Source organism: Catharus ustulatus, chromosome 12, assembly GCF_009819885.2.
Source record: "Catharus ustulatus isolate bCatUst1 chromosome 12, bCatUst1.pri.v2, whole genome shotgun sequence".
In the NCBI taxonomy this organism is placed as follows: Eukaryota; Metazoa; Chordata; class Aves; order Passeriformes; family Turdidae; genus Catharus; species Catharus ustulatus.
Genome location: NC_046232.1, coordinates 5,578,361 through 5,595,399, shown reverse-complemented (window position 1 = coordinate 5,595,399; position 17,039 = coordinate 5,578,361). Strand labels below are relative to the sequence as shown.

The 17,039-nt window shown below is 40.7% G+C and overlaps 1 protein-coding gene across 5 annotated transcripts in view; it reads right to left on the bottom strand.

The window, feature by feature from the left end:
- Positions 1 to 3,059: 3,059 nt before the first annotated feature.
- Positions 3,060 to 17,039, bottom strand: part of OTUD7A (OTU deubiquitinase 7A) — a 108,149-nt gene continuing 94,169 nt past the window's right edge. For 4 of the 5 annotated variants that reach the window (XM_033070289.1, XM_033070287.2, XM_033070288.1 and 1 more), the window contains exons 15-17: positions 16,121 to 16,235; positions 15,787 to 15,871; positions 3,060 to 14,019 (exon numbers count right to left, since the gene is read on the bottom strand). In XM_033070289.1, coding sequence (XP_032926180.1) covers positions 12,586 to 14,019; positions 15,787 to 15,871; positions 16,121 to 16,235 — 1,634 coding nt within the window. In that variant the 3' untranslated portion in view covers positions 3,060 to 12,585. The remainder of the gene's footprint in view (positions 14,020 to 15,786; positions 15,872 to 16,120; positions 16,236 to 17,039) is intronic. The other variant, XM_033070291.2, reaches the window with a different exon arrangement.

Sequence of the window (17,039 nt, the reverse complement as noted above, 5' to 3'; positions counted from 1 at the left end):
TACACAGCAAAAGGAGAATCACAGCCAAGCCATGCAGCACCCTCACCAGGTCCTTCAAATAATCTGCCTGAAGCACAGGGCAATTCTAAGGCCACAAAAGTGGTTTTATGAACTGAGATAAAGGATTCTTGGGGAAAACAACCCCACCCTATTGGTTACAGGAGCTGAAGTACGATGAACAATGTGCACAATGCTTTCAAAATCCCAGTGTTTTGCTGGTGTCAATGGTTTTTATATTCACATCCCTCAGCCGACAGAGACATCTGCCAGAGTTCGTGTTACCACAGAAGAAAAAAGCTTTTCCTTCTGTTTGTGTGCTCACATCCCACTGCATTCCAAACAGCAGCTGCTCAGAGCAGGGCTTCCCTGCTCAGCCTCTTCTGCACAGCACCTTGCAACCAGCACACACAGGGCATCCTTGCCCTCCTCCAAGGGAAAAATCTCTCTCTATTATCCAATTGCAATCTACACACTCTTACATACATCAATCTTTATACTGTCAGGGTTGTTCAGTCTGGACTGAGCCTAGCTTGTAAACTCCTGACAGCACAGGGAACATTTGTGGGAGATGACTGGCACAAGTGGAACATGTCAAGGGGCAGCAGTCGGGATCTAAAGCTGTGCCTTCCTTTGAGGTGCCTCTAAAAAGATTTGCTTTGGGGAGCATCACACAAAAATTATCTTTTTAACTTAGAACTGGCATTTCCTGTAAGCATGACTGTGATCTAGGAAGGGTTGTTGCTAGGAAAAACCCCTCAGAATTATTCAGTATTATTCCTGATCATACCTTTCCTGCCTGATAAACACCCTCATGTCTCCAGTTACCCAAAACCTCTTTGCAAACATGCTGGATGAGGATCTGTTTATTTTTGAGCTCAGGGAGGCAAATGTCATCTCCCATGAATAGATAGAACAATTGAAAGAATGAGGACATACTACAGAGTATCTTTTCTAATGAACAATAGTTCTAATTTCTGAAAGGTTTGCACATGTGACAAGGTAATGAGCGTTTCATCTACTTTTTAATAAGAAGCTCTGTATAGTAAATGTGATGCTACATTTATATTTTGTATTTGCTTTCAATTATTTTTTATAATAAAATATGACAGCAGTGTTGTCCAAAAATCTTAGGAGCCCAGATTTGTTAGATGTTTTTGCCATAGCTAATGAGCTCCTGGCTTCTCTGCTAATTTCTTCCAAAACCCATGAGTCACTGTGTGAAGAACAGAAACTAAAGGCCAAGCACACTGGCTGCTGTAGAGGTTTTATCAGTTATGAAGATACACAGCTTGTCATGACTGTGCAGATCCAAGGCAGAGGCACTTCAAACACCTCACAGGCCATCAGACAGCCACAGACTGAATTGCCAGGTGGGGAATGGGCTGGGTGAGCTCATCCAGCTCTTGGATGACAATGACCAAACAGCAGCCACACCATCCACACGTGACAGAGCTGACATGAACATGGGTGTTTTCCTCCACAGCTACATTCTGCTCCACAGAAAAGGTCTGGATACCGTGGCAGAAACAGTGCTGCTGCAAGCCCAGCCCTGCCCAAGAACCATCTTCCTTCTTGGATGTGTCCTGCTCTCTAGACCCCACAAATTCTTTAGTTCTAATGGCAAATTTATAACACACTTGGTAACACATTAGCCAGCCTTCTGGAAAGTGTTTGTTACTGTATTCAAACCCTGCTAGCACCCAGAAATTTTGGAAATTTATCAGAGCAAGTAATGTGTTAGCTTGTTTTTTTACTTACTAATTAAAATATACTGACAGCTGGATCCTTCACTAGCTGTTGCTGCTTGCTCCACCACCTTCCTCTCAAACCATCCAAGATTTTTATCAGAACCAGTAGATGAGGTCTAGGGTCTAATGTCACATTTCAAAGAAACTTGACTATACCATGACTTACAGGCTGTTGAATGTTGTGGAAGAGGAGTGGATGCTTGGGTCTGCCCTCCTTTCATTCCAGTCTCTCCAACAGTTCTCAGCCTTTGCAGGCATCCTGAAGATGAGTTCCTGTAGAATGAAGAAAGTCAGTTCAGCATCACTCTGCACAGCACTGAGACACATGGCTTTTCTGTTCAGATGGTCTGTGACCTTCCTGAGTGAACACAGTGAGTTAACATTTGCTGTGCAGAAAGACAGCATTTTGCAAAACACAAAATGGGGCATGGCAGAGGGGGGGAAGGAATCCTTTAGGAATTTCTCCAGCTCAAGGAACTCAGGTAACTGCCTTGGCCTTTGCCTCATCAAACAGATTTCTCTTATGCAAATAGCTAAATATTTGGGCAAATACTATGGTTACAGGAATAATATTTTTGCTCTATTTTTTTGGTTTTAGATTCACAGCACTTTGTGAGTTTTGATTAGCTGTTTAGTAGTCCTGTAAACCATTATTATTAGGTGCTCCTTGAAGAGCCTTTCATCATCTCTCCTAGGAGGCACACAGCTGGCATGTCAGCCACAGCTCCTACTTTCATTCCAGGATCTTTTTGCTGCTTTAAGTTCTTCACTCAAGCTACACTTGGCCTTTCTCTTTTTCCTTCAATTATAGCCCTCAAGGAGCAGCCCCTGCCCTGCCCATTTGCAGAGTGTCCCTGACCTGGGTGACTGGGACACAGATGTTTCCAATGGTGCAATTCCATCGTCACCATTTCTGATGTGCACTGAAACTGGACAAGAGAGAATCAGCCCCTACAACAGGCAAGATATGAAATCTTTCCCCCAGGACTTGTTCTTGCTCTGGAGCTGAGGTTTATAGCAATGTTAGGCTGCTTGAACTGCTTTCATTTTGTTTCCTTTGAGGTAACAGCATTAAGAGCTTGATTTCAGCAAGGTATCCAAGCTAGGTGGAATTTTGGGAAAGGGACTTAATTTGTAATTTAAATGCATTTTAAGCAGCAGCACACAAGGTTGTGCTGAGCCAACTGCCCCACCCCAGGTGTGCAGCAGCCCCTTATCCTCATCCCTGCTTCCTCACTGGCTTTCAGGGTCTATCCAGCTTCACCCCAAGAGAGCACACAGAAAGCACAAACAAGAATTCAAGCAAACAGGTACTTTAGAAATAAGTTAATTTTATTTAATAGGCATTGTAGCTTCTCTCAGATTCAAATAATAGAGAAGCCAATTCACACAGATTACAGAGCTATCAGTTACTTTGAGTAATCTTCCATAAAAGAAAGAAATTAAATACAGTTCTGCTATAAAAAGTGCAACAGTTATAACTGGAAGTTTTTCAAAACAAAAGCAAGTTTTACTACCTATTGCAAAAATTGGTTTAGTGCTTTAATACTTTACAAAGTAACAATCCAACTGCTAAAAACAGCTCTTACACATCATCTTTGTCAAAGTATGGATCAGATTAAAAATGACATTTAATTTGAATGAAAACTGCATGTAGAAAAGGTTCTCAAGAATTCACATTTTTCACAACAAGAAATATTCCTTATTCTTTAACATTAGATAATGCTCCTGTTTCTTTTGAACACTGGATTTAAACAATATGGCAGTCAGCTTAAAAATGATCAACTGTTTTCTTTTGCAGACAAAGATGACTGCAACCAATTGTGTTTTGAAATTATAAATAGGGAGGGGAAATGGGAAAAGATAAATTCATTCCTTTTTTGTGTGAAAATGATCAAACAAGAAACCTGAAATCTCAGCTTTAAATAAATTTCTGTAATTTCTATTACAGAGTTTATTGAAAGCCTAAATCAGTATTTGCTAAAAGAGTATAAACTTATAGAAAGCAACAAGAAACTCAGACTCTGAAAAATGAGAAGAGTGGTAAGACTACGAAGAAGTTGAATTCTCAGCCAACCAAAATCAATGAGACTGACTTTATTCCTTATTAACTTTTTCTTAAGCCCCAGTGAGACCCAACTACTTTGTTTGAAATAGGCTTCAAGTACCATTTCATTTATTGTACATTTCTATGGGTTAAAAAAGCTGAGTTTGCCAGATTATTAGATAGAGTCACATTACCAGTAGACTTTATATAATTTGGCTACAATTGAACAGAGACTCTCAGTTAATGAGTAAATATACTTCTCTAAGCCAAGGGTGGGACATTGGTTACTTTAATTCATGTTTGGGAGACAAGCCACTGTATATACAACCTGAACTGAGAAAGCCAAATCTTCTTTATTGGAAAATCTGTCAGAGGCTTTAAGGACAAAGAGCTTTAGAATTTGTCTAAGAAAGCAGAAGATTTAAAAAAAAGTTAGCAATAGGAAAAAAGATGTACGATTTGGGGGAAGGGGGGGCCTATTATACAATGGCAACAGTAGAGTTCTGATGAATTCACTACATATACCTCTTGTATCTAATACTTCAGACTGTCCTTCAAGCTTTGCCCATGTCTGAGAGGCATTGAAACACTTTATGTTTCAATAACACAGAGTGTACCAAATGGCAGAAGTACATGTAAACAGCAGTGACACTTTCAATGATTCTTCAACTTTTTCCATACAAAAGTGTTAGTCACAAGAATCAATGAGAAAGAAGAAGGCCTCTCAAGGAGAAAAAAAGTCTTTCAGCCCCACAAGAGATGATTTCAAGGCATTATGGAAAGTTCATAACAATATTTTATGTCTTAAAAATGAATGCAAAGTAAAACTCAAGATGAATTCCTAAAAGAAAACAAGAGCTCTATGGAGATTTTAAAAATGACTTCCTAGCTGGATCATGCTAAGCCTGGCACATCACAAACACAGGAGTTGGAGACTAAGAGCAAAGGGTTGGAAAAGACACAGAAGTAATTGCTCCTACCCAGAAAAGAGCACAAACCCAATCTCAGTCATTGGGATGGAGTTTTGTACAAAGCTGTCAAAGCTGGCCTGGAGCACCATGGTTGGGAGCTCACAGCTGTTTAGGTCTATGTGGCTAATTTCATCCATTATTTAGTCTAGGTCTAAATCTTGTTTGCTCTCCTTGGTTATGGTGAGTGGGCAGAGTTGGGCACCATGTGCATGCAAAGCTCTCTGATGGCTCCAAGGGAAAAGCATTTCTGTACTGAACACATACTGTGCATTATACAAAGGCTGTATTTACAGTACTCAGGATCTTGAGCAAATAAACAATAAAGCCATTGCTTCATTTTTGTTAGTATTAAAAGTGCACACAATTTGCAAAGTTGAGAGATGAGAGCGCTTCTGCCACGCCCACATGGCTGTGTTTCAATTCATACCTGATTGCAAAGCCCATTTACAGGAGATGTGGGGCATTCTCTGAGCCTGAGGTGCCACATTCTGCTGCTGCATCTCCTGCATAATTTAACTAAAAGCATGGGGAAGAGGCATTTTGTTACTCAGACCTGGAAGCAGATGGCAGCAAGGCAGTGTTCCACTTCATCTTTACTGCAAAGACACTGTTCAGACACCATGGGCTGGAATGAACTTCATCCGTGTTAAAGGCAAGAATGATCAAGACCTGCTGTTTGGGCCATGGCAACCATGGCTCTCAGGCTCCTGACATGCTGTCAGGCTTCATCAGGCAAAGGCTCTGTCCCAAGGGGGTCTAATTTTACTCTGTGGCAAAGCAATTACATGGAATTTACCTAAAAGGTGGCTCTGCTCTTACCTCTCAGCAGGGGAAGTGCTGAGTAACACCTTTCATGTTTATATAGATTCCACATGTGAAAGAAGGAAGAACTGGATCATTAACATATAAGCTTAATCTTTAAGCCTCCCCCTCCTTCTTATCCTAAAGAAATAGTGTTTGAAAGGGGCAAAATGGAAATGAAATACAGAATGTACATGGGAGTTAGGCACTGTGTAGTTCCAACACTGGATCATATTTTTGCAATCTCAGGTGATTCTGCCACTAGAATTTGTTTTAAGAAAGGAAGAGAACTTTCCTTTTCTACCCTCTTCCCCAATAGCAAAATCTCTGCAACAAAGGGGCTCCATTAGATGCAGAGATGAATGGCAAAAACATTTCTCTGTTTTCCCAGAATACAGGAAGATCTACAAAACATACAATCCTGACAGGAAATAGGTTTTGATAGACCTTAACTATTTACTCCCTTTTCAGTATTTTGTGCCCTGGTTCCTTTCCTAGCTACAATAATTTCTCTGTTTTCGCTCCATCTCCTCTTTTGACTAAGGTTTCCTGACACACTAACACTTAACAAAGAATGACAATTTTAAAAATAAATTTTTATGTTAAGATTACAGGGTATTCAGATGAATATATCTAGAGACACATAGACTACAGCAGGCCTGAATGTTTTACAGTCATGGGTAAATGAGGAAGTAGGACAAAGGCTGCATCCAGTTAAGTGACTCTCAGTCCCCAGAGAGTCATAATTTTAAGGCTGTTTGGAACACGGTGGCTTTTACCCACATGGCCTGTTCCACAGTGCAAAAGTGCATCAGCCATTTCAATTCTCTTGGTACAGTACAGGCATTCAGGTAATGGGAGATAAACCATCAGAAAACAGTAATCAGAACAGCATATTCACACATAACCAGACAAATAACAGGATCACAATACCCAAGGAAAAAATAAGGTCTTATTTCCCCATCCCAGTGGAGTACAAGAGCCCCATTAAGAATGCAACAGTTAAACAATTACATGGTGTTTTGGTACAAGGCAAGTCTCTCCATACTCAAACAATCACTTATAGAATAAGCCCAATTATTTGTTCACACATGGAAGATCGTTAAAGATAAAATGTAAATTCCATTGACTGAAAAGAAGTGTAGAGAGTTAATAAGGAAAAACCTGAATATGTGTTGGAGTAACAATTGATTTTCTGAAACCAAGAGGGAGCTTTTCTTCCCACACAAACTGATGCTCAGAACACCTTAAAACCAGTCTATTGATCCGGAGAAACCCAGACACACGATCACTAGGTTTGAAAATGTCGGTTGCAGTAAATACCTTGATAGTATTAAGGTATGAAACAAACAAACAAACAAATCCCAACAAACTAAACCACAAAAGTTAGGGAATTAAAAAAACTCCACAGACTTCTAATTTAATAAATGCATTAATTTGTGAAGTCTTTTCTTTTTGCACAGTTCATCAGTAATTGATATGTACAGTACAAAGAACTATGAAGAAATAATATCTCAACACCTCAACCTGCAAGAAGCTAATGCATATTAGATAGATATTAAGAGGAGTTATCTGCCAATTAGGGATGACATTTCTATGATCTAGAGGGATTTTTTTTCCTCCAGATGCTAAATGATTGCACGAGTTATTAATTCTTAATTTTCACTCTGAAGGAAATAGCTGAGTCTCCTTTTTTTAAAAAAAGTAAACAAATCCTGCTCCAATGGGTTCAGGGTGCATTATGAATGTCCCAAGTCAATCAATATCTGTGCAGAAATGCTTCATTTGGTAAGGAAATTTTCCAGATGCATTTTTATTCAGAAGCTGCTTATAAAAGTGGCTATTGGTAAGGACTGGAAGAGAATTAAATAGAGAGGAACTGTGTTGTACCAAAATATATAAAGAAAAATTTAAAGCTTTTCAATTAAAAAAAATTGTATATTCAACTCACATTAGATACAGATGTGCACAACGGACAGAGCAGTTAGAAACAAGTACATTTACAAAGCTTTCTTTTCATGGTTAATTTCTACCAGCATTTCTGAAAATAACCTACTAAAATGATGACCCTGTTTATAATAAAGGCGCAAAATATTGCTCTGTAGCGTATTTTGAAAATAATATAAAAATAATTTCTATATTACAATTTAAACTTGGCTTGTGAAATTCCAACATAATACAGCCTTAAGTCTACAAATAGAACATACTTACAAACACCTTTGTGTTGTTTTCCTCTCATTTTTTAACAATATAAGATTTTAGTCATATACACTGGAAACCCATGTGCAAATTAAAATAGATATTAGTGTCTGTTACTGAAATAATTTCATTTCTATGCTCTATCTTGGTGATCCTTCACATAAGCTGCCATTCTCTAAAACAAATACTCTTCAAATACACTGACAGATTTAAAATACACTAAGCTGAAAAGCCATCTACAATCAGCATCGGTTATTTTGCTTCTCTGGACTTACATTTATCTGAGATCACTGTGGTTTCTACGAACCTATGGGTCTTCACCTGTGCAAAACCCTCACAGTGTTATGTAGACCTCACTCCCTTGCTAGCTTGTACTTTACCTTCATGCCCAGTTGGCAATATTTTACATGGCAATGAAGCACCCGATTTAAGGCCCCCACTGCTAATGGGACTGTGTCCCACATGCAGAGGACAGACAGCAAATGCTGCCCCAAGAGGCCTGAGGCTTCTCTTTACTCCTCAGGCAAAATTCTCATCCCTTGTCTCACTGGAAGAGTAAGGTAGGCAGCCTGTGGGGAACAGACACTGCCAGAGACTCGGGCCTTGATCAAAACCATTTGTTCTTTAACACTTGCTGAAAGTTTCAGAAGATAAGCAGCCTCTTTGCTGTCAGGGAGACCATTCACATTGGTGAAGGTGAGCACCAGGGTAGCTGTTTCAGAACCAGGGAGGTGGAGGGCAGTATTTTGCCAGCTCTGTGCTGTGCATGGTTTGGTATCTACACGTCCATCACCCGAGCAGGTGTCCCTGCCCGTGCCCAGCAGCCAGGGCAGCCGGGTGTGACAGGTCCTGTGCTGTCCTCAGCGCGCTCTGGCCACGCTCCACTGCTCACAGCTCAGCTCTCAGCTCCACAAACACCACTGAAGGATCCACTTGGCCTGCTTAGACTTCTTAGGATACAAGCAACACAAAACTTTTCAAGTACAGCATCTTTCTTTTACTGATGGCCCTCACTGTACCTTTGATTTAGGAAGAAGTAACTAATTGCTAAAGAAAGCTGGGACAAAGTTGCCATTGCATTTCTAGAACACAAGGCTCACCAATTGTTTTGAAATCCAGAATCAGAAGTTACTTTTAATAATCTACAAAACCTTCTGAATGAGCTGCTTGTTAGCCATGTGCTACAACTGATATCCATCTCTGAAAATATATTAGTAAACTCTGACAGTGCTTTATTAACTCTGTATAAATAATTTTAAATTAAACATTAATACAAAGCGCGACTGAAACCCATTATGTGTCACAGATATCCTCTATTGCAAACACACCTTTGCATCACTGTTTAGAACAATGCAAAAAAACCCCTGCATAATAGGTTTAAGCCTTTTTTAAATTAGAAAAATTGCACATTCACACTTTAAAAGAATTCCAGCTTCCTCCAGCCTAAATATCTACCAGTGATTTTGGCTCCATCTGGGAAGGTGTAGCCTACCCAGTATTTACTCTGTACTTTTGAAATCTGGACTACAGTCACAAATGTTGACTCATTATCAAGAAGAGAGGAGGGAAAAAGCACATACAAATGCAAAAATGTGTGTGCATTGCAGCCACTTCAGCTAACAGAAGGAATGAGTAGGGTCCCTCCAAAGCAAAGCTGATTTCTCACATCTGGGACTCTGTGGGAACTCTACAGCTCTGGAGGGTGTAGAGAGAGCAGATCAGGCACAAGCCTGGCCTGTGGGCTGCAAACACTTCAAAAGAACCCAAAAGAGCACTCAGAGGTTAACATACAGTGCAACAGAAAAATATGTATGAAGGTAACTACCTCTGGCATACAGCTAAGGAATCATACAATGCCTTTCAGTGCTGGTGAATGTCACTCATGAGCAGTTGGGAATTCTCTTTAAAAAACAGGTAAAAATTTTTCTTCTATAGCTACGCTCTTCTTTTAATGGAAAAACACTTCTTCAGGAGGGGGCACAGTTTCTGCATATTTAATAACAGCTATGGCACAGCTGCCACAAATAGCTCAAAAGTAGAAAGAATGTTTGAAGAGAATTCTAAAAGAAAACAGCAATTAGAAAATTAATCAAAGATACTCCAACAAAAAGATTCTAAGGACATAGGCACAACTAAAAAGGGTTCTGTCAGTATTTCATTACAGACATTTTAAAGTGAGCAGTCCTGTAGAGGTAAATATCTGAGTGTCCTGAGGATGATAATGAACATTCAGGTTTTATATCCTATACAGACAAGACCGATTAATTTTTCAAAGTAATCTAATGCACAAGTACAATGTATTCAGTGATTCTGAACAGAGTAATTTACCTAAATGCTGGCCAGATGTAAATCTCTCTCTTTTATGAGATCTTAAAACATACTAGAGAAACAGCAAAATCTCATGGTAATTGCTTATTTTTACATATGAAATGCTTTTTTCCTCATTCAGAAAGGACGCAACTCACTTAAATACATGGGCTGGTGTGGTTTGCTGCTAATGTAATATTTCTTAAGCACAACTGTACACGGAAATGATTCTTAGAGTATCATACACTACTGTTACTCTAATGCCCTAAGAATTCTTAAATATTTATATTTTTTCTTGAAGTTTTATCCTGCCAGTTTTCTCACTGTCAGCAGCAAATACAATCAAGTATAATACTTAATTTCTTTTAACATGATCTGCCTTGTTTTAGCATAATTTGCAATCCCAGTTTTCTTTGACAATTAGAACTTAAATGTAATGATCACAACAGCAATCAAACCAGGACACTGCTTACCAGCATATGCAACAGGAGACAGGGGATTTGGAAGGTGCTTACCTTGAGGACAGAAGTCACAGGGAGCTTTAACAAATACCAACATTTCTCTTTCATGAAGGAATGCAAGGTCAGTAAGATTCAGTGCATGCTCAGTATACAGCAAGGAATACGAAGTACAGGTCTGGATTCATGGAACAGCTAACATGGCAAAGACCCAACCTTTTTATAGAGGTGACCAAGGGACTTACTTTGAAACCTCCATTCAGCAGAAAACCTAAAAGTATGGTCAGTTTTAAGTATGTGCTCAGTTCTACCAATTTGAGACACTGGAAAGAGCTCAAGTGCTTTTTCTGAAAGCCAGGACACAGCAGCAGAATTTGTGCATCTTGTTTCACAGGGACTTTGGGCTGGGTTTCAGGGTTAATTAGGATTAACTGTATGCAATGGTGCCACCCTTGTCAAGAATTAAAATTGGGCTGCAGCAGGAAAATAATCAGAAATGAAGACTTTGGCAAAGAATCTTTGCTGTGTAGGCCAGAAGTGTGTTTCTCCCTAACGAGGAAGGCAGAACTCCTGTTCTACACCTTGAGGTGGCAGAGTGAGCAGCCCTGAAGGCAGTACTTCACCTGTTATGCAAAATTAGCTCTTAAAATGAGCCATTGTTTACAAGGGTAACAACACCAAAGACTCCTGTTACTCCTGTTACATTCTTGCCAGCAGAAGGTAGAAGCAGAAGGTAGAGGAGTGCAAACCCAGTTCTGTATCCCAGAACACTTCCTCACGTCATCCATCTACTTCAACTGTATCTGCGGTGTCTGCTTTGCAGAAACGTTTCTGTGAGCAAAGTTTTGTTTTCAAAAGTATTGCAAACACTTACGTAAATATTTGGACGTCAGACTTGTGAAAATCTGTGCTAGGAGCTGCCATTCCTGCTGGAGGCATCTCACAGCCATCTGGGAGCCTCCTGGGGGGGAGATGACTCACTCTAGGAGAAAACTTGAAAAAAGGTGGAGCCAACAGTCTTCAAGAAAGGCTCAAGTACTTACATTTGCAATAATTATCACTCAATAATGTTCAGAAGGAATAAGTAAATAATGATTAGGTTTGTGCTCTAGCTAAGGGAATAAATTGATGCATTACATTGGTTTTGGCAAGTAGTTGGAGTCTAAAATGATCCTAAATTTCCTAGCTGGTCATCAAACTTTCCATAGTTAATAATTTTTTAATATTTTAATTTTATTGTAATATTTCTTTGCATTTTAACATCAACAAAAAGACTTCTGAAATTCAAGTGTGCAAAACTATACTGTGGGGGGGGGGCTCAGCAACATGAACTCATATTGAATTTTCTTACAAAACCTGTTTAAAACCTCAGTGCAAATAAAAGGGACTCAAATATGCTTTTCTTTTTACATGAAAATTTAGAAATAATTGGTAAGAACTTAAAGTTAGGACAAGCTTCAGCCCTCATGAATTCAGACCTTTCACTCCCATTTTCCCAGAATCATTCCATTTCAGACAATACACAAACGTTAGTAGCAATGCAATATGCTGCCATGTTAAAAATGTGCAGCATGCAAAATCACTACCCTCCTGAAAAAAAAGGCTATGAAAAATTTAGGTTTTACTGAGGAAAAAATACTCTCAATAATAGTTACATCATTTCAAATGTCTGCAAGGCAGATACTACCCTACTACAACACCGCATCTTCACTAGTATGACTTTCCCCTATCATTCTACTACCTGAGTGATGTCAGTGTAAATTCAGGCACCATTAGTAAATTTTTGACCAAACATACACACAGCAGTGACAAAGGAGTAAACAACCCTTCAGCTTACCAGTACATGTAAAAAAGACACTGACAAAATGGAAAATAAGATTTTTTTATGATAAATTATTCCTATTATTTTCTCATTGCCCCGGAAAAGCGAAGAGCTAGACACTATTTACTCATCAATCCTTTATTCTTTTTTTAAGGATTCCTTTAACTGCAATCCAACACTGTTTACTTTGTAAGTAAGAAAATGGTAAAACTAAGTAGTCATGGAAGAATCCTCAATGCCTGTGTCCCTTGCTGTCCCTCTCCCTGCGCTTTAACTCCTCTTTGTAGCAGTAGGAACAGTAATTTTCAGTTTCAGGACGACCATAAAAGGAACAGTTCTCCTTCTTACAGCGGTTCTGCTGGATGGAATATATTGGGCAAACTGTGCTTCTGCCTTGGTTTTTGTCATTGTTCAGCCAGGTCTGAGGAGCGTCCTCGTCAGCGTACTCTAGGCAGTCTCTGATGTCCCCGGTGTTGAAGCCGTTTGTGTAGGTCTGGGACTTGTGTTCGGCCGGCCTGGTGTAGCTCAGCGACTCCACCGTGTTCACCGTGCGCATCCCGGGCAGGCGCGCGGGGCTGTAGCTCTGCGAGGACAGGGATCTGTTCTGCTGGGGGTAGGTGGCACAGGTTTTCAGGGTGCCAACCACTGGCTTGTAGGTATCGTCCTGGAAGCTTGATGGCTTGGAGTTGACGTCATGCAAATGGATGACACTTTGCCTTTGAATGGGGGGGGTATGGCTATAGTGGGCAGACACCGGGATGGGGCCACTTTTCTTGGCACCATTGCTGGGTGAAGAAAAGGACCCAGGAGTGGGACTAGTGCGGTCTTTAAATTTTAAAACCAGTTGAGTTGTATGGCTTTGAGGCAAGACAGGTGATGCCCTATCCTGAGGAGATGGTTCTAATTTTTCTTTTGAAAATGCTTCTGGCTCCAGTTTCCTACTAGAGGAGCCATTCAGCACAGCCTTTTTCTCAGCTTCCCTTCTTTTCTGTTCCTGTTCTGCATTGAAGCGCTCCTGGGCACTGGTCAGGTAATAGCCGATCATCTCCTCGTGGAACTGATGCCTGTGACTGGTCAAAAGCAGACCAGCAAAAATAAACTTTCGTTCACCCTGCATGGCAGCTCTCAAAATATTTAGGCTGAGTTTCACGTCTGTGCTGTACTTCCATGGGTCAGACTGCTTGTCAGAGAAGGGTTTAGTGTTCACCTTTTCAGTGGGGGAGCTGCTGGCTCTGTCAGTCGGAGATGGAGTGGTCTTTTCAGATGGAGACGTGCTCGCAGACTGTCCAGATTCCTCTTTGCTCCCTTTGCGAGACTTGGACTTCTTCTCTTTGACTTTCTCTACTGTGTCACCGTTTTTTCCATTCCCTGAATTAGCTCTGCTCATCTTCCCATGCACCAGACCACCAAGACCACCCATGTTCTTTTTCAGTTTAATTCCCAGGGTTTTACTGAGGCTTCCTATTTTATTGGCAACTGAATCTGTCCTGGTTTTGTCTTTATCTTTCCTTTGTTTCTCCTTCTCTTTTTCTTTACCGTTTTTGCCATTATTGCCATTGGAATTACTACAGATGGAATCTCTGTCTGAGTCCATTGAGTCAGCCAAAGACTGCACGTCTTCTCCAGCGGAAGCTGTAGGGGATTCTGGTTGAGCCAAAGGGGCCTGCTATGGAAAAGGAATTATAATTAGATACAGCAAAATCCGTTTCATACAGAAATTGGTGCAAAAATACCCACTCCAAATTCAATACAGATTTTGACAGTGGTTTTGAATATATTTTTAAATTTAAGCACTGACATTTTTGACTGGTTTCATCACTAAATAAACTTTTCTAGCTAACTATGTATTTTGCTTGCTCCTATCGTAGCTTTTGGCTTGTTTCAGGCACATTTGTAGAGTAGAGGCCAGCCTCTGCTCTGTGAAAGTCAGTGCCTGAGCCATGGGGGGAAGCGAGTCCCCTCCTGCCCCAGTGAGTCAGGACAGGGAGGATCAGAAGTGCAGGCTGCCCCCAGCCCGTGGGAAAGGAGCTAGGGAGGGTGAGATGGAAGGGAAATGAGCTGCTGCTGAAAGCTGTGAGGGGGATACAGCACACAAACCTGTGTGCAGCAGTACTTCCAAACTGATTATGTTCAAAACTCAGCTTATTTAAATTACTTTTTATTTACTTAGGTCTCTGGTCCATGAAAATCAAAGGTACGATGCACCAGAGCTAAACACCTCATCTGAAATATCAGACATTAAACTCAAGCAAGAAGGCTGAGGAATAAAATTATGTGTATTCATGTTTACTGCAAAGGCAATGCAGATAAAACTAAAACTGGTCACAAGTCTGAGGTCCACTTTCTATTTTAGGTAACATGATAAAATATCTTCCTTGAAAATGCAGTAACATGGATCCTAAGGTACTTTAAAACAGGACACAGCTCATGTACTCATGCAGAACAGCCTTGCTTTCAGGCACCATGAAGCTAAAATCTGCTGGAGATAAACCTGAAATACTCAACTGACTACAAGGACATGAGGAGGGGTAAGCTCTGTACATCTATATACTTCTGGTATAGAAATACCTGTCTGGATATCCTCTCTCCCAGGAAGCCCTGAGCCCCCCAACACTCAGTTGGGGGCAGAGGTGTGACTCCCTCAGGGCAAAGTGCTGCAGTGACCTGACTGTGCTCATGCAGCAAATGGGAACAGGGAGAGGTAACCCAGGTTCCACAAGGGCTCACCACTTACAATTGCAGGACCAGTTTAACTCTCCTTTTTCTGATGTGGTAGCTACTACTGTAGAAACTGTAGAAAAATGGATTTTTCCCCTCCTGCAGCTTGTTAAAATACTTTCTCCCTTTGTGTTCTGCTTCTCTGCTCAAACTCCATCTGTGTAGGCTGTATAAATCACCTCCATCCTCTCCTAGCAACCTTTTGCCTCCAGCCCAACTCCTCCATTTATTCAATGCAATTTGCAGAGAAATTTGTAGCTGACTCAGTGCCAGCTGGGCATGGCTCTAAAACAGCTCTCTGGAAGAGGCAGGTTCCAGTTCAGTGCCAGTCTGTGGCCTTTTGTCAGCCACTCTAAAGTGGGAGCTGTCCATGGGTGCAAATGAATTCACAGAAAGAAATTGGTGACCTAACAATGGCATCAAGAGAGCAAGACAAAGTTCTGAGAAAACAATGGTGAGAAAAGGTTTCTTTAAATTACACTAATGACTGAAATATATAACAGAAAAATTAAGCTAGAAGGCACATTGCAGCAAAAAAATATACAAGCAACAGTGTTATTAGAACAAATAACCAGAAAAATCTGTAAGGCTAATGGGCATCAGCGAGCCATGAGTGACTATCCCTGGTGCCAGGACACTGAGGTGCTTTCAGGCAGCCTGTCCTACTGTGCCTTGCATCTCCCATGCTCTGGGAGCAAAGGAGAAGTTACCTTACCCGTGTCTCAGACGGGATGCGGATCCAGGTTACATTCATGTAGCTGTGCAGAAGATTAAGCTTTGCCTCAAGAGACAGAATCAAACTAAAGATAAAAAAGAAGGGAACAAAACAGTCAAAAAGCCTGAAAGAAAAAGCAATACTTCATAACAGGGAGAGATCTAACAGCACCCTGATGGTGATTGTCAGCTGAAGACCCCCTTCTAATGTCTTCTGCCATGTAAGCAGAGCACATGAACCAAGCCCTTGCTGTTAGCAGTTCTCCCAAGTACTCCAGCCAGGTACAGCTCAAGACATTTTACTGCTTAACACCAAAGTTACAGAAAGGTCTTACTTGGCCAGCCTGGTGTTATCATTGTCATCTTTTCCCCACTCCCAGTCTTTCCCAGGATCGACCGCAAAGTGCAAAGGCAGTAACTTGTGTTCAGAGTCAGTCAGGGGGATCACCGCTGAAGCAGAAAAGAAACAAGCATTGGGGTGGGGGGGAACAAAAAGGACAAAAAGAAGAAAAGACTCAGCTGTGGAAAGCAGAATCACTGCTTCGAGAAGGGCAGAATTTGTACTGCAGAACTGACTCATCCAAAGCACCACAAATGATGTATACTGAGCTCCATTTGCCTGTTGTCATGTTTGTGCAATAAAAGAGGAGAGGTTAATACACTGATTTTTTCTGGAGTGAACGACAGTCACCTGTGGAGGAGGGGAGACCTCTGGAGAGATCCACATGGCCATTTGTACTGTACAATCAACATTTCCTAGAGACAGGGCCATTAAAATAGCAGAAAGCAATAACATGTTGCAATATTCCTGCCTATCTCTCAGAATCAGAGATTCACATGTTTGTTAATTATTTTGTCTTTTCAGTTTAGTACCTTTGTACTGTCAAAGAAATAAAAATATATTGATATCAACATTAAGAAACAAAGCAAGAGGCAGCTACAGTGATTTTGGATTCAAACGAAATGAACATAATTGAAGAGCAGAGATCAACATATATATGGGTGAAGAGGTCAGTTGGAGGCCTCTGAGTGAGTGCAGTGGAAAGGCCATTATTGTTCTTATAGCCCAGCACTGCTGCCCAGCAGTTTTGCTCTTCTGCTCTTTCCCCTCTCTGCTCAGGCTCTGCCCTAATGACTCTACCTCTTAATGACCCTACTTTATATTCAGCATGCAGGGACCACACTCAGATGCCACAAAGTGTCTATCATTCATCACCAGTGAGAGACTAAGAAATAAAGCAATGACAGTTTTAA